Source organism: Mytilus trossulus, chromosome 1 (genome assembly GCF_036588685.1).
Source record: "Mytilus trossulus isolate FHL-02 chromosome 1, PNRI_Mtr1.1.1.hap1, whole genome shotgun sequence".
NCBI classification, from domain to species: domain Eukaryota; kingdom Metazoa; phylum Mollusca; class Bivalvia; order Mytilida; family Mytilidae; genus Mytilus; species Mytilus trossulus.
This window is the reverse complement of record NC_086373.1, coordinates 91,824,955-91,852,922: the sequence shown is the minus strand read 5'-3', so window position 1 is coordinate 91,852,922 and position 27,968 is coordinate 91,824,955. Positions and strand designations below refer to the sequence as shown.

General features: G+C 31.8%; 2 protein-coding genes across 5 annotated transcripts; both read right to left on the bottom strand.

Moving 5' to 3' along the window:
* Positions 1–350: 350 nt before the first annotated feature.
* LOC134690572 (protein rolling stone-like) lies at positions 351–17,434 on the bottom strand. 4 transcript variants are annotated; one of them, XM_063550552.1, is made up of 6 exons: positions 16,789–17,434; positions 6,086–6,134; positions 5,653–5,760; positions 3,947–4,187; positions 2,957–3,067; positions 351–1,760 (listed from the first exon to the last, which is right to left on the bottom strand). In XM_063550552.1, the coding sequence occupies exons 3-6, from the start codon at positions 5,740–5,742 to the stop codon at positions 1,369–1,371; spliced, it is 834 nt and encodes a 277-aa protein (XP_063406622.1). In that variant the 5' UTR covers positions 5,743–5,760; positions 6,086–6,134; positions 16,789–17,434; the 3' UTR covers positions 351–1,368. The 4 variants fall into 4 exon arrangements, with proteins under 4 accessions (XP_063406622.1, XP_063406599.1, XP_063406614.1 ...); XM_063550529.1 differs by lacking the exon at positions 6,086–6,134 and having other exon boundaries at positions 16,789–17,432; XM_063550544.1 differs by lacking the exons at positions 6,086–6,134; positions 16,789–17,434 and adding an exon at positions 15,990–16,771.
* Positions 17,435–20,264: 2,830 nt separating this feature from the next.
* On the bottom strand, positions 20,265–27,273 carry LOC134690563 (uncharacterized). Its single transcript, XM_063550521.1, has 3 exons — positions 27,033–27,273; positions 22,431–22,535; positions 20,265–21,847 (listed from the first exon to the last, which is right to left on the bottom strand). The coding sequence occupies exons 1-3, from the start codon at positions 27,127–27,129 to the stop codon at positions 21,165–21,167; spliced, it is 885 nt and encodes a 294-aa protein (XP_063406591.1). The 5' UTR covers positions 27,130–27,273; the 3' UTR covers positions 20,265–21,164.
* Between the last annotated feature and the right edge of the window lie 695 nt (positions 27,274–27,968).

Genomic DNA, 27,968 nt, shown 5'->3' with positions numbered 1-27,968 from the left:
AGGAAATGGTAGATTAAACCTGGTGTTATAGCTTTCTAAACCTCTCACTTGTATGACATTCAACTTACAGATATAATCGAGCCGATAACATTGATAATATGTCAGACATGATAGGCAAAATGTCAAAATTTTGGGTATAGCAGGCAACATTGTGTTATTATCTTAATCACAATATAAATTAACAACTGTGTTAACACAATAAAACAAATGGCATAATAAAGACAAGACACATGCGAAAAAAGAAAAAAACAAGAATACAAAAAAGACCATAGCACAATAACACAATAGCGGGATGTATAAATACAGGATATAAGGATACTAAAAAAGGACTATTAAAGCCAAAGCTAAGGACCAGTATAGAAGTTTCTGTTTATTTCTATTGTAATATATAGGCTTAAAACAGTGTTCATTGTATACCAATTATTAACCCTTCAATGTAAATGAATATAAAAAGATAAATATTTGTAAAGATCATCACATGTCTTTATTCTTTTTTAAAGAAAATAAATCTAAAAGTACGTATTTCGTTATTTTGTTGTACGATATTTCCGACACGTCTGTCGCACCTATCAAATGCCCCTGGTTTTATTTAAATAACATAAATATCATTGGTACCAGGAAAAATGTAGTATGTACTTGCACGAGTTTCTTTAATATCGGATATCTGGAAAAGGAGCTCCATGACCTATCAATATTTTAAGCTTGTTTTACCCTTAACTCATGCACTTCCGGTATATACTATCGATTTTAACCTCTTGATCTATTTAATTTCACCTAAGTACATTCTTAAACTACATTATTATAATATATTTGAATGTCACCAATATCTGTAAAAAAATCCGTAAATAAATGATTGTTATTAGGACTAGGTCTGCTTAGTTCCAACCTTTTTACATATCTATAGATAATCTTTATCAAAAGCAAACATTATGGGAATGCTTTAACATAGTCTTGCACACAAACGTCATTTGATAATTTAAAAAAATGCCAGTGATTAAAACTCATAAAAGTGTTCATTGTGTACTTCTACGGGGTAACCAAGTTACCTTCTTCTTTCTATTTGACACCTGTGTTATATGTCGTAAAAATTATAAGAATATAACATTACGCTTTGCATCTTTTGTTGTTGTTTTTATTAAAACGCTCGGGTATATTCTACAACGAACATATTTTGATATGCGTGGTCGACGTTGAACATAATATCTTTCCCAGGTTAAATGCTTTAAAATATACAAAACATGTTGGTTTAGAAATTTGAATAAATAGAATATGTAAATACATACAAAACAATTTGATATGAATGTTAATGGATCTGCGCTCTAGTGACAAATAAACCAAAATAGATGAGTTGAAATGCTGATACATTTATCACATGTAAGACGTCACGCCACTTTCTCCAGTTCTGATTGCGGTTTGTTCATTATAACATTGCACTCCACTGTTAGCGCAACATTGGTCGTGGATAAATATGCGTAGCTGATACATAGCAAAGAAAGACATGTGCACAACAGGAACACCAATACATGTGAGAACTACGACATATATAATAGTCGTTCCAGCTTGGTCCCAGTCTAAAACCGGATAAATTGCTGCTCCATCTCCTCCAACTTGATAAATCACGGAAAATATTACATAAATAACACCAATAATTAACGGATATATAACATGCAATAAACGAACAGGTTTGGCACAGACGAAAAAATTCAACAGAACATACACTGAGTTTATGGCGTGTTTTTCTATACTAGTTGGGTCACCAGCTGAAAAAAAGAAAAACATTTTAATATTAATTCATCTCATTTTTATATTTCTTATCTAAATCAAGACTCATATTTAATTTTGAAAATAAGTCATAAATCTGAAGCCTTTCTTTAAAAAAGGCAATATGATTCTATTTATGGAAGTTAATTCATTACATTATTCGTTCTTTATTCTTTCTATTTATCAAATAGTTTTTACATGATTCGAAATTAAAAATAGATAGTTTCTCGGCCTCACCCGAATATTTACACTTCATAGATAACCTATGTTTTGTTTGTTACGTAACATAATTTGCCTTTTAATCTTTTTGGGTCCTTGTAATACGTAGATCCGACTGATTCTTCTTACATATCTAATGATAAGATCTTTTGAATGATGTTTAATACCTTATTGTTTTATTATACTAATAATGTCGTGCACGGTTTCCTTATTTGTCTAGGTTATAACTGGTGGTTATTTTTATTCTCTTTCTGTTATATATATAGTCGCAGGACGACTACTTTAATGTGTGTCCGAGACCAGTTCCTTGACAACAGTGGCTATCTTTGTGTATTTTTTGTTGTTTTGTCATTTTCCTTCTCGGGTGTTCTATTGAAGGTTCATATGGTATTTATAATTTTAGATGACCCTTAGCTACTCAGATGCCAGAATTATCCTATCAATATCTAAAGATTGTGCAGTGTAGTTGGGTAACTATTTTAATTTCATGTTTCTCTGATATTTTCAACTGCACATTTGTAAATGTGTAAATGATTTCATTTTGTTTTTCTATTTTTCTCATTTGCCTTACGATTCAGAGATTGCCTATTGCTATAAAAGCTTGTCTTTATTGTATATTGTAGTTGAAAACTGTTTGTTGACTGTAATATATCTATATGGTTAAGTTGTGTTGTTTGGTTGTTGAGTCATTGAAATTCAACCTGCACATTCTTTTACAAAAGCAGCTAGTAGTTCCATTTTTCTGATATATTGTTAAAGTTTTTTTAATACATTGTATTTAGAATCATTTTCATAACAGCGAGGACAACCGGAATACTTATATTGGAAATAATACTGTTTCATTTACCTTTCACGCGTTTTTCATCGGCTATCGATAACCTAAGTCGGCAAAGACATAGTCTTGTCATCGTTGTTATGAAAATGATTCTATATTTAATGACATATGATATAAATGCCATTTCATATCTTTACTTACTTGGTGTCAGTAAGCCATAGAATGCTATAGTTATCAAGACACTTATACTGTTATTAATCTCAAATGATATCCAAAGTAGTTTAATATACCATGGCATTTGATCTTTATTATCTGGAAAATATATTTGGAAACATAGGAGTTATAGACTGGTATTTATATCGATCCGTAGTATCATGTAATAAGAAGAAATATGAGTTAATTGACGAATTGAATTGATTTCGATAATATACTTAGAAATAACTATCGAATGACCGGGAGGCTGCTTTGATGACCTGCTCTGAAACACCAAAACAAAATATTTCAACCTAGCTACACGATGTCATTATCTAACAAATATCAGAAAATATCGACTATTTGGAGTCCTCTTAGTTGTTTTCGGTGCCTATTCTCTTATCTAGAGTATCAGAGTCTTTGTTTTTATATCAAGAAACCTCTAATATAATTTTGACCAAAAAATGATATAAGAGGTGTACAACGCCATACGGTGTATATTGGATTTGTTTTTTTGGGGAATCAAATAACTTGTTTAAGATGAATTCAAGATATAAAGTGTGAACAGAGGAATGGGTGCTTGTTTAAACCGCCGAAATATCTACCACTTCCGGTCATTGAACATTCACTGATATAGTATTTAATCAGCCATTTGTTTTTGTTTTTATGGCATAGGAGAGTAAGGTGAATGTATTTAAAAAAAATTCTCAATTCACATTTGTTACGTTTTCGCCTGTATTCATCAATATAACTGTAATCAAGCCTGTGTATTCAAAGCCTGTGTAATCAAGCCTGTGTAATCGAGCCTTTGTAATCAAGAAAATTCAAACAATTGAAATTCTATTTTGCAACAATGCACCTCAGAAGCAGAATCTCGCTTTCCTGTCTGTGACTATTTCAATTCTTATAAAATGGTGTCGCACTATTTCCCTAATACAACCATATTTTATCAAGTTTTATATGATTATTATAATAATTACAACAGCAATAAAAACCTACCTGACTTAGGAGATAAATGTACAATATCAGATCTCCTCACATGAACATATAAAGTAACAATAAAATCCACTAGATTATAAAATCCCACCAGCATATAGCCCCAGTTTGTCAAATATATGAAGTAATATGGATCACCGTCTCCACCATTTCTGTATGCGTTGTACGGATCAAGAGAAAACCATACAATATGCCATACTAACCAAAATCCACTCCATATAGGATATAAGATTCTAGGGCCACACTATCAGTGAAAAGAAAAAGATACACACATTGCATAAATCATAAATTTTTACAACACTGATATTTATTTTTCATTAATCTTTATTATATAATTTTTTAACTTTGCCCCTGAAATGGAATAATAGAAACAAATTCAACGCTTTCAAAGTTTTGTCTTAATAGAAATTTTAAACTGAATAGGTATTGTACTATAAGATTGGTAAAACTTAAATCATCATCAAATTTAAAAGAAAATGCTCACACATTTACATCTTTGTATATTTCATTGTGTGACAGAATATATTTTCAAATATAAAAATAATGTTTACATTTAATCATATCTGAAACCGCACACTGATTTAAGGTTTGTATTTTTGGTGTCTTTAAAAGCACTATGTTCGATTTATAAAATGAAAACTTGCATCTTTGTGATCGTAATTGGCAAGTAGAAAGTAGACTACCATGATGATTTTGGGGCCTTACCTTAAGGGGTGTCTCATTGATGCATTTTCACGCAATATGATCTATAAGAACAAAGGTCTGTCCCGCGTTGTGGACTGCAAAAGAATACCTTTTATTTCCACGGCAATCATGTTGACTTATTTTTATTTCAGGATATATTATATTTTGTAATACTTAACTTTAAAAAAAGGGTAGTTAAATGTCTGAAGGCTTAATCTTAAATGCTTATTTAATCCAGAACGTAACATTTTGATTGCTGTATCAATGACGCATATCCAATATTTGAATCTACTGTCAGTTTGTTTAGTTATACAAAGGATATACGTAACTGAGCATCAAGAAACAACAATCAATCAATCGAGCCTTTTATTCAGCTGAGAAGGTCACTTCGCAGTGATAACCATGGGTAGTAAAATCAAAATGACTAAATATAGTTACAGTGTAACTTTTAACAAAGACGCGAAAAGTACGTCAAATTCCACCCGCTTTCTTTCCTATGAACGCTTCCTCATTTAGTATACTCTTTCTCAAACTTTTTGCGATGCAATTTCTCCTTATGCTACCCAACCAATGTATTTAAATGAAAATTTTGAAAAAAGGAAACATAACGTATGAGTCTGTTCAATCAATTTATAAAGAATACCTTGACATGAAGAAAAAACAATGACTTTTATTCTGTATGGACACTTGATTACGAAGTGCGAAGTCACGAAGAACACATAGCATGTGTAAGACCGATGTAATAGAGACAAATAAAACAGAAACAGTAGATGTTTGGCCTCAATGGTTATGTGACCGAAAAAAACGAATGTCTATTTCAAGATTTAAAAAAATACGCTAATCAGGACAACTTTCAAGTCTAAATATTAAACTATTTTTGCATTTTATAATTTTATAATGACGCGATGATAAAATAAAAGAAGCTTTTGCATTAGAGAAAATGATATATAAATATATATGGATGGAAAGTTGGTTTATTGGAACTCATACCACATCTCCCATAAGATAGATAAGTAAATACATACCTCTGCTAGAACAAACTGTTTAGGGGAATCATGATCAAATACAAAATTGGTACATTTAAATTCCTTCTTTATATCGTCACATCTTGCCATGTTACTGAATAACCAAACCTATAAAATACATGTACGAACTTACAATGTTTATAAAACGACTTTTTAATTTAGGTCAGGAATTTAAATGGTCAAAGAAGGCTGCTACACAATGAATAAGTCGAACTTTATCCAATTTCAATCAATCTAAATAAAGTAATGAACTATTTAATACTTATATACTGATCAATAATCTTTTTACAAGATGGACAATAAATTAATTTTGATCTTCCTTGAGACAAAAACTTATTTAAAAAAAGGTGTTCTCTCTAACTTAGTTTCGCCATGGAGATAAAAATCCAAACTCGGTGACAGAAATTTCATTTGTGCGAGAAAGCGTACTTACAACTTTTGTAGCCTGTATTTAGTTGTCCGCTGGAATTCATTTATATAAGCTTTTAAAATTTGATAAATCGATACGTTATTATTCGACACAAATACATATTTTTTTCCATCCGTCCTTCACGATTAAGTTTTGGCCTGTGAAGGACTTTAAAACACTTGTTTTTGTTTAAAACAAGGTAAAACACTCGAACGGCAAATGACGTTTCATTTAAAAAAAATTGCTTTCGTATGCAATAATAAAAAAAAGGATTGGAATACAACCGAGTCATCATTTTCTCGGCAATCATGTTGACTCTTTTATTTCAGTATACATTCTATATTGTAATACCTAACTTTAAAAAAAGTTTAGTGTATAAACTCGTAAGACTTAAATGCTTATTTAATACAGGACGTACATTTTGATTGTTGTATCTTTGACGCATATATATCCAATATCTTAATGTACTAGAAGTTTGCTCTTAATATACAGAAGATAGTCCCACTGAACATCAAGAAACAGCAATCAATCGAGCGTTTTATTTACCTGAGGAGGTCACCACGCAGCATAAACAATAGACAGTAAAATCAGAATGACTAAATAATAAAATCTTAACTATACAAAATATCTACAATGGAAAAAAGCTATACAGATCCAAAACGTAACACACTTTTCATATATAACTTTACCAAGAGACACGCAATGTACGTCAAATTTCACACTTTTTCTTTCCAATTACCGCTTTGTGCATTTAGTATACTCTTTCTCTATTTTCTACGATGTCCTTACTCTTTGTGATACCAAGCAATGAAAATGTTGAAATAAAATAAAACATAACGTTTGTGTCTACTTCAATCAACTTGTAGAGTCAAACAACCCTCATCCCCCTTACAAAAAACCCCAACCCTAAAACAATTGATAACATACATAATTGAAACATGCCCCTAAAAATAATGCAGCTGCACAAACAATGCATGCAGAGTATTCAATAGTAGTGTTATGCATAATGGTAAAATAGGAATAACTTAAAGTATTATGTTCACATACCTACAAGTTTAATGTAGTTGTTTAAAAATGCTAAACGTAAACATAATATTTGTTTTAAATGAAATTGTAATTGTTTACAATCTATTTCGAGGGAGAATTTGAGAACAGCTATTAGTGTCAACGGTGTAAAATTTCATTTTTAACAATTAGAAATTTAAAAATTATGGGCATTGTTTACTCTATATGTACAGCGATAATAATTACAGAGTATTTTTTTATGTCATATTACTTCGGAATTTATAATAAAAATAAACTATTGACAAACAGAAAGGTCTCACATGTGTGTTATTAAATGCAAAAGTCAAAAAAATAGCAGTACTTTAACATGGAAAGTATACAAAATCAAGGAAAAATAGCAGTACTTTAACAAGGAAAATATACAAAACCAAGGAAAAAATAGCAGTACTTTAAAGTCATATGAAACGAGTGACCGGTAAAAAATAATGTTATTCCAATTCTTGAACCAGTGCATACAAACATCATAAACTTAAGTCTTCTGTGCACGATTTTATAACTTTTTTCGCATATTTTGGTATAATCGTCAATTTTTTTTCAATCGGTCAGTGTTGTTGTGAAAATATGGCAAGTAATTAAAGTTTGTGTTTTGAAGCCAAAGTTTAACGATTGTCACCTGTTTGTCACCAATCAACAAAAAGCATGGAAATTGAGCACGTGATTAACATGTACAATCAGATAACAGTTTATTTTAAGGCCATCCATGCGTATTGTGATCGGATTTTTACGAGCTAGATGGGTCACACTGAGGTCAGTTTGCATACGGAAAATTTGTCGGGAAATTGCTTCCTGGAATCAAGCAATTAAAATAAAGTAAACTTCTTCTAAATATGAACAAATTAAAGAATGTTCTTCAGAAAAAAAGTATATGTACATAATTTTTATAATGAAAACTATCCATTGAGTTATAAAAAACATATGCATTTTTTTTTAATTTGAGGTTTCTTATGACTTTAACATGGAAAATATACAAAATCAAGAAAAATCGCAGTACTTTAACATGGAAAATATACAAATTCAAGGAAATAGCAGTACTTTAACAAGGAAAATATACAAAATCAAGGAAAACTAGCAGTACTTTAAGATGGAAAATATACAAAATCAAGGTAAGATAAACCATGACTGAAGGAAATCAGTATGTCGTTGTAATAAAATTTCATACCAAATATAAAATTGTTTCCTGTAAACTGAGCTTTTCATAAACTTTTTAACATGTTATCGCCAAGGTTTCAAAGCAAATAAAACAGGACTATGGGGGACAAGGTCAACTTATCTTAATGGAAATGAGATGCGTTTAAAAGTTTTCATAACTGCACAAATGATACCGTGGACTTTTCATTGGTGGCTCTCCTTAAACTGACTTATCACACTATTGTAGTTAGCAATTATTTCTTTAAAGTAAACAAACAATTAATCATGAAGTCGGGTCACATAATCTTTGTGGAAATTATATGTTCCTATACTTATACAACTCCAAACCATAACCCGAAACTCGATTACGACCTTCCTTTTGAAGTATTGAACCTTGTGGGTCAAATTCATACATTTATACACAATTTATTGTCCTTAAACCAAAAAATGCTTGTTCATACCTTTTTTTATTAACGGTTGGGACAATAGTCCCCAGTATAATCCTAACTGCACTTTAGTGGTTAAGAAATTTATGGTAATTTTATTGAGATCCATGCACTTAAACTGAAGTTATGGTCTTAAAACCAAATGTCTTAGGACGACGACAACGTCATACCATTATACAACCGCAAATTGTCGATGCCGCTGACACAAGAAACAGCAGTCAAAGTTGTTTCGTTTTTTTAATCCGCGAGACAGAAATATAGTTACCAAGTTCCTATCACAAATAAGTTTAATATTTATTCTTTCAAATTATTTTTACTGTATGCTTTGCATCCTTTTCCATTTAACGTCGTTGGTATAACACGTATTGAGTACTTTTACTGATAGAAAAGGTGGTTGAAATATGTTTTTTGTATTCATGTTTCAGCAATCATTTATTTAAGCAGTTCTGTAATTTGTTAAGATAGTTCAGATGATTCGTTATACACCCATTGCAAGTATTTTTTTACCAAACCTGGCCGCACATCACACACCCGGTCGCACATCAATTACGCATACACTGGTATTAAAGTGATAAACTTAACTAGAATTATGACTATCCCAATATGGCGACGGCAGATATAGGAAAAATCTTTACAGTCATATTTCTCAAATGAAGCATGTTTTGTCAATAGCTACTCAGCTGCAAGGTTTTCTATACCATTACATCATATTTGAATCGTAACGGTGCACTGGAATTGTCTAAGCGTTTTGAAAATTACCGTTGAAACATTCGAGATGATAATCGTAACTCTATGGCATTTTTGTTGTTTGATAATCGTAATTTCTTTATCTGATAATAGTAACTGAAAAAAGTGTCTTTCAGCAATCCAATAGTATTCTGGTTGTTAAAATGCAAATATCCAGTTAAAAGATTACTTAAACGCAAAATTTAAATAAATGAAGAAACTCACAGGTAAATATGTAGGAGTATAACTCGATTTATTACTTACACCAATATGCACAACCTCTTAATATATATGCATGTACCTGTTAAAGATATGCAAAATGAAGCAGCTGTCGAATCAATTATTGTGGAAAGTAGATATTTTAATTTCTTTCAAAGTTTCAATGTACTGTGCTCGTTTAAGGTTGTTGGTTGTTTTTTTGGGAGGGGGGGGGGGGGTTATCAATATTACATATCCCAATATATGTTGTGCCCCCAATATCACGTTAAGACTATAATTCTGCGCGAAATGAACAAAAGTTTCTATCTATAACTTTATAACTGCATTATCGGATTTAACAGTTGAGACTTTTGTCGGTGGATATGGGTGTCCATATTGTCCTTTTCCTTAAATTTCAATAAAAATGCATATAGTTTAATTTTGGAGTGAAATGTATAATTACGGTTTAAATAGCCTTTCATATTTTTTCCGTGGATTCACTTTATCAGCTTTACACTGATATAATATATGATTTTGAAAATTAAATTAAAATGTACATACCTATGTATTTAAAGACGTTTCCTTAAACAGTGTGGATGGTAAAGGATCTACAATAGTTACCAGTTAATTGTTACTTTTGTTTTCTGTTTTAATTAGCCTTACCTAAATGGCGCGTATAGTCTTACAATTATTGCCATATATCATAAATTCCTTTAAAATTACCTCTTCGCTTATTCCCATATTTTGTGACATTCCTTGTTCATGGAATTTTCTGTATTAAAATATAGTTCGTGTGTTCCCCATTTCCAATTTCCTTGAAGCTAGTTCACCCTTCCAATTTTATTATATACTAGTATGTAGCTGTTTTCATTAGAGCTATTAATAATATGTACACACAAAGAAATGTCATAAGATGTTGGAACGTTTTCGTGAGTAATTCATCACCATGATGTGTCATCATATGCATCAGATATACGTGTTTAGTGTCAATATCAATCAAACACCATCCAGTTACGGTTATCTTCTCATTTTTAATACCGTAATCACGATTATCTTTTTTCTGAGTTACGATTATCGTCCCGATTTTTTCAACGGCAATTTTCAAAGCACTTAGACAACTCGAGTGCACCGTTACGATTCAAATATGATGTAATGGTATAGAAAAAACTTGCAGCTGAGTAACTATTAACAAAAACATGATACATTTGAGAAAAATGACTTTAAACATTTTATCTTTATCTGCCGTCGCCATATTGGGATAGTCATAGTTCCAGTTACGGTTATCACTTTAATACCAGTGGCATAGATGGTTCTTTATACACCCGCAACTTCATTGCAAGTTTTTCTTTAACAACCCTTGTCGCACATTTATAACGCGTAGATGAATCTTTATACCTCCGCCACCTCATGGCAATTTTTTTTTCCATTCCAAACCTGGTCGCAAACCAATTACGCATATATATGGTTCTATATACCCCCGCCACCTAATTGCAAGATTTTTTTTACCAAACCTGGTCGCACATCAATTACGCATAGATGGTTCTTTATACCCCCGCAACATATTGTAAACTTTTGATACGAAACCTGGTCGCACGCCAATTACGCATAGCCGCAACATATTGTAAACTTTTGATACGAAACCTGGTCGCACGCCAATTACGCATATATACTTTATTACCAACAAAATAAGAGGCTGGTACAATAAAAAATAATCAGAAGCACAGACATATGGACATTTATAAGATACCAAACATAAAAAGAACCAGGCACATCATCTATTCTGCTCTTTTTAGTGTTTTGTTACATGAACTTAATCGCATGACTGATTTCTAGTTTGAGATATTAACATAGAAAATAGAACGAGTCGATGACAGAGATCCTTTATCGTTATTGTTTCTCTGTTAGGTCCACCAGACTACATAAAAATGTCAACGTGTCTGACCGTTTTTAATAAATTATTTACCCAGAAACATAAAAAGTAAAATTACCGCGAAAATACCAAACTCCAAGAAAAATTCAAAAGGGAATATCCCTTCCCCCAATGTCAAAATCAAAAGTTCAAACACATCAAACGCCGAATGGAACGTAATGGTGATCTCTCCGACTTTGTACAGGCATGCAAAAATTGGGAAATTTGTGCCGATTTTTTAAATTTTCATTCTTTCATTTGTGCCGATTTTTTATTCGCTCCTATTTGCTTTTACAGTTTAACATAGATGAGTAAATACTGGCTATACATATTGGAAGATCAGTTCAAATGATCGCGAGAAAGGTGTTTATAATTTTTTCTACACATCTCACTCTTTGCAAAGATATGTCTGCAATATTTAAATAGATTGATCTTTTAAGTGCTGTACGAAAAACCTACATCAGTTATATACTTTACACGGATGTAAAATGGAAACTACGTACCGAGTCTAATTTACGTCCTTTTTCCAGCGAAAGATGAACAGTATTGTGAAGTGATGTGAAAAATAATTTGCGATCTCCGCCGTCAAAAACTTTCCTTTGTGGCTTCGGTTATGCATATTGACTTTGAATAAGCAATGCATAACGCAATTATATGAATGTATGTAAGGTATGCGGAAGGTATTTGAAAGATTGCGCATTAACTTTAAAAAGGGGATTGTGTATAAGTTGTATAACTATTGCTGTTAAACGGTTTTGCGGTCAGTATATGGGTAAATTGGACGGGTTTTTAGTTATCGAGGATTGGGTAGTGACCACATTATTGCACATCATATATATATATAGGTAGAAGTTTGTGTTTTTCATGTCCGATATTGAGCCAGACAATTTATTGCATGATATTCAACCTAAAGTTGCTTCACATGCTGCGGTTCCTGATGAGGAGATTTCCAATGCTGATTTGCTTTCTCTTATGCAAAACTACTTTGGTAAGAAACTGTCAGAGATTGAAAGAAATTTCGCCGACACTACTCAGAATTTAGCCCGTAAAGTCAAGAAGACCGAGAATAATTTACGATACAAAGGAAATCAGATGCAGTTTGATCTAAATTCAGACATGTTAGACAATGTTAGTGGCGATTTAGACAACTTGCATCATAAGAGATATTCCAAGGCCGTTTCGTTATTGGAGGGGTTGGAAAAGGTCCGAAAGAAGAGAAACCATCTGATCCGTATAGCGGACAAGTCAGATGCTGGATGGAAAACCGGTGACGAATATCTTTCTGACGAGGTAAGTAGCAATTCAGAAGACGAGAAGAAGATACGTGCTGCAGATATAAGAGCCGTGAAGAAAATTAAAGTAACAAAGGGTAGTACCGGTAACAGTAATGTAAAGAAAAAAAAACACCTAAGTTGCAGGTGGCCCGTTTTCAGTTGTTCGTGGAGCTATATAATGGTGTTGCAACTGTTTCACAGCCGCCCTTTCGTGTTGGCGGGGCATCGGGCCCTTATTCAAGATTCGTCAGATCAAAAGCCAGAGACATCTGCTACAAGTGTGCATGGGCTGTATGGGCATTGGGCCAAGGAAAAAAAGAACGGAGGGAACAGTAACTTCACAGCTTCCAGAGGATCTTCTGCATAAAAGAAAGCTTATGTACAAAGCGTAGACAATTTTAAAACTTATTTTGAATATAAATCCGGTTCATTTTTGATTAATGTACAAAATAGACTGACGCATTCTATTTCTTTTTGGAAAAGCATCAATACTTCAGATTTTATTCTAGATATAATTAATTCTGGTTATAAATTTCCTTTTATCAATGAACCTGAAAGTGTATTTTTGAAAAACAATAAATCTGCATTTGATAATTCAGATTTTGTAGGGAAGGTTATACAGGATTTGTTAGATGGCAATTTGATCAGAGAGGAGTCGAACGCACATTTTGTTGTAAATCCTTTAACGGTAACTGTAAATCAATCAGGTAATGGTCGTTTTATTTTAGATTTACGACATGTAAAAAAACAGGTACGTTATTGTAAGGTCAAATTCGAGGACGGGAAAACAGCTAGTCAGTTTTTAACTTCGAATTGTTTTGGGTTCGTTTTTTTATCTTAAATCTGGTTATCATCACATAAATATCTTCCTAATCATCTTTTTCAAACGTTTTTACTGTATTGCCATTTGACTTTCATCAGCAGGGTATATTTTTACCAAGGTAGTTCGTCCGTTGGTAAAAAAAATTGGCGTAAGGATGGGATTAAGATAACTGTGTGCGTGGATGATGGCTTGATGTTAGCAGAAGAAGAACAGATATGTGCCCAACAAGCTATACGGGTGAAACAGGACTCGATTTTGTCGAGTTTGTACCCAATAGAGATAAGTGTATTTGGAGGCCTGTTCAGAATTTAGTCTGGCTTGCATTTATATGGGATTTGAAGCTTTGTCTTTTTCAATTGCTTTCAGAGAAAGTGGCAAATCTTATCCGGAGTCATTTTAGAACAGCCTCACAAAGTGGAAATAAGGTCGCTTGCGAAATTTTGTGGTAAAATAATTTCTGTTACCTCACTTAGAGGAAATGTCACACAGATAATGAATGGGTGCACTTTTTCAGCGATTAATAGTAGAGATGAGTGGGATCAATTTGTACATTTGAATTTTTATTCAAGTTCTATACGAGAAGTTTTATTTTGGAGACAAAATAATGTTAGTTTTAAGCCTCTGGCAATCTTGCGAGAACTTCAAAGGCATTTCAAATTGTAAAGATTTTTGACGCCAGTGACGGTACAGCTGCAGGTTTTGTAGCTAATTCTGATTATATCATGCACAAGCAGTGGTTGCAACATGAAGCTATAAAAAGTTCCAATTGGAGAAAATTGAAAGCTATTGAACTGTCTATTAATAGATAGCTTTAAGCATTTACTATCGAATAGTTTAATGCGGCGTAAAGCAACCAACAATCAATCAAAATCAATCGAATAGTTTAGTTTCGTTTTTCACAGATAACCAAAATGCTGTTTATATTATTCAGAATGGTAGCAAAGTACCATAATTGCAAACGTTGGCTTTGTCTATATTTAGTATTTGTATTTCTTTTAATATTTCGTTACAGACTTAATGGCTCCCGAAGGAAGATAACGAAAAAGCAGATGCTTTTTATGTACTGATTACGCTGGACTGCTTAAAGGTTGCTGGACCATGTATGTGTTTAGACGTCACTGGACCATATGTTTAAGTGTCACTGGGCGTACATCTTCTAAGATGTGTTACCTGTCTGCGTTGTGTAGTGTTGGTCACAGGACCATATAGAAATCATAACGGTATGTGTTGATTATATTATAAAAATTTTAGTGGAGTGTTTATTTGATTACAGAAAATATTTTCTACTGTATTCTGGTCTGAAAATGAAAAAGTGGCACATCCTGAGCTTCGTCTGTTTTTAAACAATTCCAGGTGGTCAATGCGCCACCAAACTTGTGTTTGTATTGTATTTAGAAAGTAAAGGCTAATAGTGTAATTAATTGGATGTGCTAAATTATTTACATATATGTTCAAAAAAGATAGAGCATTTTAGCACATAAATACTTTATATTTGGTTAAACATGTGCATTAAAACATAAGGATGCTTTTCAACAATTTACAATATATTGTTCTTGTTTTCGTCTGGTTCAGAACTGGTGGAGGAAAATCCAGCCTGTTTGGTTGGGGACAGAGTATAAAGACAAATTGAGTGATATTAGTAAAAGACTATCCGTAGTATTATTCATAACAATTGTACAAATGGCTAACGGAAGAGGTCTAACATTCACCCTTAATATACCTGTAAAAAAATCGGCGCAAATGCAAAACGCCGATTTCCTTATGTAGAATTGGTAGATTGAAACTGTTTTTGTAGCTAGCTTAACCATTCACTTGTATGGCAGCACTTGACATATATTTCCATTACATTGACAACAATGTTTGAGCAAAACAAACAGACATGATAGGCAAACATGTCAATCATTGGGGTATAGCAGCCAAAATATGTGTTATTATCTTAGTTAAAAAAGGAAAACCAAGAATAGAAAAATGACCATAACACAATAACATAATAGCCGGATGTATAAATACCGATCATAACAAGGATACTTAAGAAGAACTAGTAAAGTCAAAGATAAAGACTAGTAAAGACATTTCTGTTTATTTCTATAGGCTTACAACAATGTTCATTGTATCCCAATTATTAACCCTTCAATGTAAATGAATATAAATAATAATATTAGCATATCTGAAGAACTTCACATTTCCTAATTTTTTTTTAAAAAGAAAATAAATTTAAAAAGTACGTATTTCCTTATTTTTTTATATTATATTTCCAACACGTTTGTCGCACCCATGCACCTATCAACTGACCCTATTAATTTTTTTTTTAAATAACATTAAAGTCATCGATACCAGGGAAAATGTAGTATGTACTTACACGAGTTTCATTGATATCGGATATTCCTTATTCTAGCTAAAGTATTTTTCAGCTATCATAAGCCTACTATATTTCGTATTTTAAATCACAAGTACTAAATATCACTATATAAAATTTCACAATAATGATAACATAGATTTTAATCAGCTTTATAACATATCCTCGTTATAATCATATAACTTCATAATCATATAGAGTTTATAATCTTACTGATAACCACTGTCACCTGGGAAATCTTTTAATCTATCGATTTATACAATTAAAATGTCCCGTAAGAAACATAAACGATTAAACCTGCATTTTTAAAGACTAAAAAAGGGTGAAAGACTAAGTGTCTGAAGATGACTTTGTCGTCAAGCCTTTTCGCCCTGTCTGAGAACCGTTTACCATCTCAAGTATCAAACAGATCTTCAATTAATATTTTACATTCTGTGGCTCTTAATCTCTCATTAATGAATTTCTTTGCTTATAAAACATAAAAGTTAATCACGATTTTTATCCATGTTCGAATTTTATGAGTACTTATTAATAATGCTTAGATAAATAGAAACACGTTTATTGTACTCCAAATTTCCTAAGAAATTTTAAACCAAGTCTTTCACATAGAAATGCCAAATTGTATGTATGCAATGCATGTTGTAATATTTGTTTTTGGTGTTGTCTTTATGCATTTTAATTTCGATCAAAAGCTCTTCGATGCTTGTGTTGTATATTTTTATGAATGCTGAATCAAAATTAAATGTTCTTATCTTATCTTATTCAATACAGAATCAAAAATAAAAATAAAAATGATGATTACCATAGAGTGACTATCCAACTTTCTCCTGTTAGGCGCCTTAATTCGATTTTACTGGTAAGGTTAATAATCAAACTGAGAGTGACAGGTTTTTTCGAAAAATTCACATACATGTTTTAGTGACCTCATACGATATAACAATGCCGGCTTAATTAACTTACAGTAAAGAGAATCCAAATTAATAATTGCGCTTACATGACACTCTGTTCTAATTACTTTTAGCTTAATTACTTAATTACAAATAATCAAATTGCATGACCTATTTTTAACAATTTCTTTTTGTTTGAAGGAAATCAATATTTAAACATAATTTAAAATGTAATAATGATGAAAGTTTCTAAGCCAATATTTAAAAAAAATCACTTCCAAAATCATTTGAACAAAATCATTTTTGTTTTTAACACTTCACAATTTGACTATAACAATATAAAAATGGGGGTATGATTGTCAATGAAACAACTCTGCACAAGAGACCAATTGACACAAAGATTTAAAACTATAAAGATCATTGTACGGCCTTCAACAATGAGCAAAGTCCATACCGCATAGTCTTTATTTCCTTTACACTTTTACTTATTTATTTTTTATCGAATTCTTTTATCTTTACTCTTTTTATTTTTAGACATAAAGCTATTAATCCAATTTTTAAATTGATGCACTTCTGTTGATTTCTTTTAATATTTTTTCAAAATTTGTTTAGATTTTAAAATATTTATTATTATTAATTTTAATTTTCATATATTGAGTTAGATTAATTTACGGTTTCTTTTTTTTTTATTCTATTTTTAAATTTGTTTGTATGTACTTGTATCATTGGTTTTTATGCCTTGTAGAGAGCTTAGAGTAAATGTTTATTTAGACAAGCGCTATATAAGCACTGTAAATAATAATAATAATAATTATAATAATAACGATAGTCCGCCTTAAGAGAACCCGAAATTCAAAAGAGAAAAAACATAAAATAGTAAACACAGCAACAAACGACAACAACTAAATTACAGGCTCCTAACTTGGGACAGGTACATACAGCATGTGGCACTGTTAAATATATAAGCGGGAGCCCAACCCTCCCCACGACAGTGGGCAATGGTTTAACAATAAAACATAAGAATAAAAATCCGTCGAAACAGGCTGAACTCATTAGCTGGATACAAATAGAAATACATTAACAAAAACACAGAGTGGACGTTGGCGGGTACTTGTACATCCAAACAACAACAAGGCTGAAAGTAAATATCTGAAAGTACTCGGATTTACTTTTTACTTACCGCTAGTTCAAAGCCAATAACGACTTATAAAAAAAAAATCTTTTCAAATACACTTAGTTTCGATTTGATACGTAACCTGTATACATTAAATAAAATATTAATATAAATTTATAAATGTTAAGATTTTGTTGCTTATTCTTATGAGGGTTGCATAGATCAGTGCTGCCCATTTGCGCCTAAAAATCCTTACATTTGCGAGCAGCGTTTGGTTACATTTGCGCACAGCTTTTGGGTTTATATTGACAGCGATGAACTGAAACACCAAACTAATCAGGCTCGGTCAATAAAGAACATACGGGAAGATGACATATTTAAAACAAAATAGTTCAGACGCACAGGTGTAAATGTAGCACACATTTTGATAATTAAGGTATCAGATGAAAGGTGCAGGACAAGTGATCCTTGCAGAACACCTAATTTACCGATTATATTGTACATGTAAATGCACTTCATATCCGAGGAAACAGGCTATCTATGCCCTCAATTTTAGAATTCATTGATACATTTTTTTATTATACATTAGTTGGTGTATCCTATTTCAAAGTCTTCAATAGAATTTCGCTCAAGCCGGTGATAAAAGCCGTCGTAAACTTTTGGTGAGGTGAAAGCGTTTTTGCGCCGTGTTGAAGGCCTCACTGTGACTTTGAGATATTGAACAGCAATCTTTTGCTTATTGTGCATTTGCGCGCATCTATTCAGGAACATTTTTTTTGTTAGACATACTGTTCCAAGATCTATTTTATATGTAAACCACAGGTAAATTGTACTTTTAATATCGTTAAAAAATCAATTTTGTCAAATTCTTCATTCTTAAATTTAAGAATCAGTTACTGATTGTGTTTCAAGACCTCTAAATTTGAAATCAGGATACAATACGGTCTTCAATATTGGCTATTACGTTACAAGTATCATGACTTGAGCAATAACGGGATTTCTTAGAATCACTAAATATACAAGTTAAGGTGGTATGGGAGTCTAAAATAAAAATGATAGAATTTGTTCATACTTTGCCAAAATGTAGTATCTATTGATACATGTTAAAAAATATTATAAAAATGATAGGTCACCGTGCATTTTTTCAAGCTACGGGTCGTGACAAAATGACACATTTTGTATGGATTATACAGGAAAAAACACCATTTTGTGAATAGAAACTAAACGAAATGATAGAATTGTAAAATAAATTAGGAAAATATAGCTTTCAAACAATGCTTTGATAATATCAAAAGAAAAGATAGGGTCACCGTGCGTTTTTTCCGGCTTAAATACAAAGTAGGAAAATTCCATGAACAATCCAACAGAAAATGCACTGTTTTAGAATTACCTCCCCTTCAAATGACAATTTCAAAATATTTAAAAATAACCAAAAATAATCTACACTTGTACATATATTTATATTTATAAGTTATATTCTTATAAATTGGATATTTTAAATGTAAAAACACATGAAACACCTGCATTCTTGCATCAAATTTTGCTAATTTGATAGAAAATATGGACCTTAGATTCTCTGTTTTTTACAATCCAAGATGGCGAAAGACACCCATACCACCTTAAGGATTCACTATGAAAAATATATCATTTAAAATGATAACTATGTAAATATTTTCAACATTAAACATAGATTTTTAATGCTTTAATTAATAAACTATAATAGGCACATTAATTATGATTAATCTGTATATTAACCCGTTTTGCCTGAAAAAAAATGAATATTAGGAAATGTAATAAAAAGTTGAGCGCAAAAGGTAACAAAAAACAATTCCCGATGCAATTGCAAGTATTGTAACTGGTACTTCATATATATACTTAAGGTTCGAGCTAGTTAAAAATATCAAGAAATTACTTTACAAAATATATATTTTTAGTCAATTAACTTTTATATTCTGTTTGAATTCTTTAATATGTAGATAACTTACCGGCAACTTCCTAGCAGACATTTTTTAATCGCATGCTTATATTAATAATACCATCACAAGTACATGTGCATGAAGCCTACATATTTCAAATTATGTCCTATGAACTATTATATACCATGGTTTTTACGAGTTAACTCATTTAAAGAAACGATATATATATATTCCTTTTTTCTATATTTAACCCCCTCTTTTTGAATCGAAATTTAATTGAGTTTTCGAAAAAGAAATGGTACTTCATTGCAGTATTACATTCCAAAATTCAGGAAACTCGTAACAATCCTATATAGTTTGAAAAAGGTTTCTTAAGACGTTGTACACATGATGTATTGCTTTTTGTTATAAACTGAAACAAACGAAGATCTTTAACTTTTTCGTTTTTCAGTTTCCTAAATATTTCACAGGCAGATACCTTTCAAAAAAGGGTGGAGCTTCATGGAATAACATGAAAATGAATATGTTGTACCATAGCTTAGCTCCGCCTTCTTTCCTTTGGATTCTAGTTGAATTGCATATTTAATCAGCAAAGCATGGTACAACATCAAACTGCAGATAATATACCATGGTTTTCCCTCAACACACTTTTTAAGCAAATTATTCCATTAAAACATCAAAGGAGAATATGCAATTTACGTTATAATTTATGTTTAGTGTACCATTTTTAACCAAGAGACCAAAATTGCTAGTGACCACATGATCTTATATTTATCACAAGACAGGATTTAATCGGCAAAATCCGGAAACAATATTTTTATATAAGGCATTAATCTTGTCATTTGTTGTATAATTTCTGAAAACCTTCATGAAATTTCTAATTTATTAGATACCATAATGCTGTTGGTTTCTCTTTATTTGTTCTCTGGAAATTAGAAGGTACTCTTACATCGATAAAGTAAGTACCACGTTATTAGTTAGACATATACGTATTGCATTATATTTTTCTCGCTATGGTCAGTATTCTCGCCATATTACTTATAGTTAGTAAATGTAAGCACGTGGTTATTGGGTGGTAAAAATGTGTGAAACAATATAGACAACTTTAAATACAAAAAAAAACCTACTTCCGCAAGACACACAAAAAAACAAAAATCCCACAAAAACACAAAATGACAAACATACAAGTAAATATTACTAAAAATATTTAGATCGTAATTGTGATATTATGTTTGCAATGATAAACATATACCCCTGATATTTATCGTTTAGCTACTATTCCTAATTTCCAATTTATCGTCCATGGATGCACCTTCTCGTAGTCTATATCACAAATGAAAAATTTGTTTTTTTCTTCGCCCTTATTAAACTCTTGATCAGCGTGATGAGAATTTAGTTCTGAGACTCTTTTCTCTTCTGAGATTTCTTTCTCTCCGCCAATTTCAGATTTTAGTACACTGTTACTGCGGTCTTCACTATTAATTTCGGTATTTGTTTCAGCGATACCATCAGATACTATTGATATGTTGGTTTCATTACCGATACTTTCATCGTCATATGATTCAGTAGGTTTGTCTGAGATTTCACTTCCAATGTCTAGGTTGTACATGTTTTTTACTTTTCTTTTTCTGCAGATCTTCATATGAATTATAGTTTTCGTAACATAAAATGCATACAGTAATACATGTATCAGAGGTACTATAATTACGCCAGTAACAAATAGTGCTGCAATAGATTGACTTTCTTCGCTCCAGTCTAATTCTGAATATATTGCAGCATTGTTTGCCATTGGCTGATACACGACTGTAAATAATATGTAAATTCCAGCAAAAGACATTGGATATATCAAGTGAAGTACTCGTACTGGTTTGGCACTTACAAATAGGTTGAGTACTACATAAACAGTATTAATTGCATGGAACTCAATACTTGGAGCATCGTTGGCTACAAAACAATACAACTTTATACAATTCTATGTATTAACAAACTAATAGCTTGTCTCCATAAACCACCATTATATGTTGTTTAAGAATGTATATAACCTACCGTGCCAATGTATTGATATAATTTTTAATCAACCAATTTTAAGAAATAATCCATTAAAACTTTTCAAAATATCTTCAAACTTCCCATCATAATGTATAAAAAAATAAGTATAGTAAACTATGACTAACAATTGTATCCTATTTTCAAGATAAAAATATCAATCCATACACATCCAATGGATTAAGTGTAAAAACGATCTTATTTTTAAAAAAAAACCCGCGATATTTGGATTTTTACCATTGTTGTTTCATTGTAAATGATACCGCATCTTTTATAGATTGCAGCGATATATATTTGAAAACTGTTATAATGCTCCTCCAAATTTGCCGATAGGAAACAAATCAAGGATAACTTGACATCTCGACTTATTTTTACTAAGACCAATAGACGTCTAAATTTTCTGTAAAACATGCTGTTTTTATGGCGTAAATAAAAACAAAAACTGACTACAAAACAAAACTAAGTTAGTTATGAGGCTTACTTGGTATGTGAATGCTGTAAAGTCCTATGGTAACTGTTATAGCGATTGTGTTACTAGTCTCGAAAAGAAACCAGCTTAACCGTATATACCAAGGCAGTCTATCATCTAAAATAAACAAAAAGAATTCATCATAATTTCTTTTTATATCTCTTTCCTGGTCAATTCTGATATTGAAAAAGTCAAGGAGAACATTATTCAACTATTATAAGAATGAATTTTCAATAATCATCAAGGCATTATATATGTTTTTTTTTGTTTTTTTCCCAGTAATCACTTATAACATTACATGCCTCTAAAATAAGAGATAAAAAAAAATACTTGTATAATGATTGCATTAGGGGAAAAAGGGGTTGATGATACAATTGGGTAAAATACACCAAAACAAAATTAAAACTCAATTATGTAAATTATCTTTACAAAACGCGGATAAGTGTTGACAAAGTCATGTTCCCTTTCGAATTTGACTAACTTCATGTTTGTATTCTGAAGGCAAACCTATTGAATATTTACAGAGGAACCCAACCCTATCTTTATACGGGTTTGAATCAACGATTTACCTGTTTGTAACTAAGTTAAAGCGCCATGTGAATGATCAAAACATGGTTTAACTTCTCTTCAGTAAGAAACAAAATAGTAGCATTTTTCACATTTTCTGCTTGTCAAATCTTATTCCATTATGGTGTCTAACGTTTGACGCCGGAAGCGTACATATGACGACAAACGCTTGATGTGCCAAAGACTAGAATTATATTACGCGGAGTTTTCTCTTTAACACATTATTCCAGCAAAGTATCTGCTACAGAGGGAATGTTTATGTTTTTTGCGATATAATTGAGATGAAAGAGATACCAATGGCAGAGGGACATTCAAACTCATAAATAAAATAAAAAACTGACAACACCGTGGCTACAAAAGAAAAATAAAAACAGAAGAAAATAGTACACTAAACACAACATAGAAAAATAAAGACTTAACAACACGAACTCCATCAAAACGAGGGGGTGTAAATATTTTGTATTTAAAGAGAGATCTATAAGTGCCACACTCTTAACTCCCATATATCGACTACGGTACGCAAGTTGTGACAGTGGATCATTCGTTTGACATTCGTTTGACGTTCTAGGTATATCATAAAACACAATGCGAAGATGATATACATTTGAAAATAACGATCTTGTATAATTGTTCATTAAAATTTATTTATTTACTTTTTGGCGTAATTTTTCTGTACGTTAACCACTTAATATATGTGAATTTTACGTACCATCGGGCACTTTTTCTAGCTTTCGGGGACAACTTCGGGAAGGGTTCTAAATTTTTTAACATGTTTTAAAAAAATCCCCGAAGGTGCGTCCGATGTTGAGGGTTCGTATTAAGTTCGTATCACCATCCTCACCATCGTAAAGTCACCGGGGATGCATCTTTTAACATCGTTTTGCATTCGTGTTTCCATCGTTTCCATCGGGCAGTTTTGACATTACGATGTCTACACGAATAAATCACGAGGCTACCCGAAGGTCTTACGATGGCAACACGACTTCGTGAAGACCTCGTAATCCCGTCGTCTTGCCATCGAATAAAAGTACGAAGGCGACAAGATGGAACTACGACGGCAATACATCCAGCTAAATGTAAGTTAATTTTCGCTTAAATACACTTTAAGTGCCAAGTGCGATATGCACTGGTCAGTCTAATACGACAGTTAAGAAAGACATTCACAAAACATGGATCTCATATCATATGATTCTATGAGAACAATAAAGGCGACAGCGTTGTTTCTATTTATTCAAATGGAACAAGAGCAGCTATTACAGACTCAGGATTTAATTTTACAAGTAAAATATAATTTTTTGTCAATTTTTCATATCAAGTAAATTAATGCAAATCATTAACGCGCCTCGTACACCAACACTGCAGGTACACGTATATAGGGAAACCAAATTTTTCTTCATTATTCTGATTTTTTATGTATCGTCTGAGATGTTGTCACACGAATGTTTACTCCATAACTATTTTGTTTTCTATCTGTCATATTTTGCCGCATTTGTTGCTTTCCCCACATCCTTCCTTTTGTCTATATTATTATGATGATCTTCTGGAAAGAGCTCTTTTTGAATGAAAGGGATCAACGAACCTATTACCTTACCTTTAAGATAGATCAGTAAGCATGGGCATAATTATGGGTGATTATTCAGACTAGTGCACACATTTTACAGTTCAAAAAAGGCAATGTCGAGCATGCATTGGCATCCCCTCGTATGTAACATATTGGGGACAAATATGGACACTATATTTATATATGACACATGCAGAAAATGGTTATTTGAATATGCAAATTTGATACATAAACTATTTTTTTAGAAATCAACCAAAAAATTCAGTAACTGGAAATACCTTTATTATTGTCTTTAGAACCAGCAGGTAAAAAAATTAGCAACCAATTTCCCGTGTAAACACCATACCTAGTTTTGAGCATTTTGATTCTAGAGTGTCCATAACAATTTTATCTACACGCAACTTACATGTAGTAGGCGACGGGATAATAAACTAAGTTTTATAAGAATTAGACAAAAAGATCGATTTCCCGCCATGCGTCAAGTTTTACCCTTCAAGCTCACGACCTTCCGTCTTATATGATTAAATCAGAAATGAAATGTACAATTTAGTATATTATATATATTCAATATTTATCAAACAATTTAAATTTATTCAAATGCATCGTAAGCTGTATACGACGTCTTTTAGACATCGTATGGCCATCGCGCCATCATCGTTATCCATCGTGTAGCCTTCGTAATACATCGTATAGCCTTCGTGATCCATCGTGTAGGCTTCGGCTGAGATATGAAGCTTAAATACCCGTCTTCGGTTAATCTTCGTATGTTCATCTTTTGCTACCGTATATAATTTCGGCATCATCGTGTATACTTCGTTATTCGTCGTACTTGCTTCGGTCACTTTTTGGTATTTTAACGAGATCGGGACCAACTTCGTACGAACTTACAATTTTCGCATTCGGGTGTCCATCGTATACAAAAATCGGGACAGTGTGACGCGGGCATTAAGGAAGTACTGTGATTTTTTTTATGTCTATGAAGAAATAACATAAATAATGCGGTGCATACTGAATAACATTTTTTTTACGGAAACGCAGGCGACTAAGGCAGCAACCATATGGATTTTTTTCTGGGCAAACTTTTTTTTCGCCTTCAGCGTAAGACAATCTATTTTTTTGGTGACAAGTCGGAAACAATTTTTTTCTTTCAATTTTAGCATTACATATAGTGGCAGCTGAGAGTGAAACAAACATTTTTTTCTCAGGGTCAAAAACAATTATTTTTTTCTCCAAAAACTGGAAACAAACTTTTTTTCTCCAAAAAAAAACATAGCCCTCTAACCTCAATATCAGAGGCATCTTCACCTTATGATATATTATCAAACAAAGTTTAGAAAATAATTGACATACATGTATGGTTAAATGGAAGTAATCCAATTAACAAAATTGTGACTAAATTTCAGGCTTTTAGTTTTCGATGCTTGGGCATTAAGATTTGACCTAATGAAGTTTTCTTGTTATTATGCTCACACCAGGTTTGGTATTATTTAGACGTATGGTGCAGATGAAATTAAATGTAGTACACAGGCTTATAGGAATCTTAAGTTTGAAACTTGACCAGGTTAAACCAAAGAAATTGCTGCTCCTCCGCTTCTCATGTGAACAGTATGTTACCAATAAAAAGTAAAAAAGTCGGCCCGGCGTGTCGGTCTGTGCAAAGCAGATGATACATTCATATCACATTACCATGAACTCGTCCTCAATAGGCCTTTTATTTTTAACTGGACGTTAAACAACTATCCATCATCATTTTCATCAACTTGAGTGGCAAACCAAGTTTATTAAAGATGCCGTTTTAGATTTTAAACGGAAATATGAGGAATATTCCATTTTGAAAATTAACCAACGACACCAAAGAATTAAAGACAAATATTGCTTAACTTTAATTTTCCAATATTTTTAATTGATTAAATTTGTTTTAAATATAAATGATACGGGTGGAAGTCGTCTAAAGTAGTTTTTTATCCAGAAATTTGCATATGAAGCCTCAAAATCTGTAACACGGAAAACTAGGGAGAGTTGTTTAAGGAAACAGAGCACTGAAAACGACTGCTTCTGCTTGCAGGATCTATCTAGATTATGTTTAAGTTCCTTCCGTGCAACACATTATATGGTACTAAGAATTCTAAAAAAAATATTTTGATACTTGAACTTACTTTGATAATTTTTTTAGCTTCGAAATTTCCACCTCGTGTCAAACATAACCGACACCCCGCATGTGGCGTTATACACGGTGAAAGTTGAATTTTTAAATAAAGTTTCGTGTGTAAATTTTAATTTGACATTTCAACTGTTGATCCATTTTATCGCCTTATATTGGGCACACGTAGAAGTGTATTTCTTATAAGCTGAAATTCTATAAAAGTATTTCAATATTGGTGTATGTTAGGCCTTCTGAGTTCCAAAACCAATTTTAAACAAGCATTTAGGATTTACTGTTTTCTGTGCTTTTTATTTGTTCTTAATTTGTGATTTTTAACACTTACCTTTAAATCTACATTCTTTGTTTATAAGCTCTGGTCTTTTATAATGAACATAAACAGTTGATATGGCGTCCATCAGATTAGAAAACCCGAGGATCATGTATCCCCAGTTAGTAAAGTATATCAAATACTTAGAATTTTCTGATGACCCATCAACTCCATAAATAAAATAAGGTACCAGAATGAACCACAACAAATGGTAGAATAACCAAATCAGTGTCCATATTGGATACAGCAGTCTTGGACCACACTAAAACACAATAAAATTACATGATACACTTCTATAATATAACCCGTATACAATACATATACATATATCAACATTTATTTAATAAAAAAGAGTTTTATGTTCTCTAAATAATTACTAGATGTACATAATTAACATGCGATTAACGTTGAAAGCTGACGAAGAGGAATTTTCTAAAAATGTGAACAGAATAGTATAACAGTCTAAGCAGTTATGATGCCTAGAAGCTAATGTAAAAAGCAAATCTATTATAAATAGATTGATTTAAACATTAACTTCATAAGAACGTTAGTGCTTAGCACCTGAAATCACCCCCATATTTTGGTGGAGTTCGTGTTTCTTAAACTTTAGTTTTCTATGTTACATGCCTTGTCTACTATTATTTGTCTGTTTGTCTTCTTCTTTGTTACATGGCGTTGTCAGTTTTTTATCTATGAGTTTGAATACACATCTAATATCTTTCGCCCTCTTTTCTCTTTTATAAAGACTATTTATATATATATATAAATTTAAAACACATAAGTAATAAATCATTTGTTAAATGAATCACAGAACTATCCTCCAATACCGTTCAAGACAATAAATCAAAATTATTGTTCTGTGAAGCTCTCACTTCACTATTAAAAAATCAACCCACAAAACGCCTCTAACGTTTATTAAGCATACATCACAACACGCGATACTATTAGTAT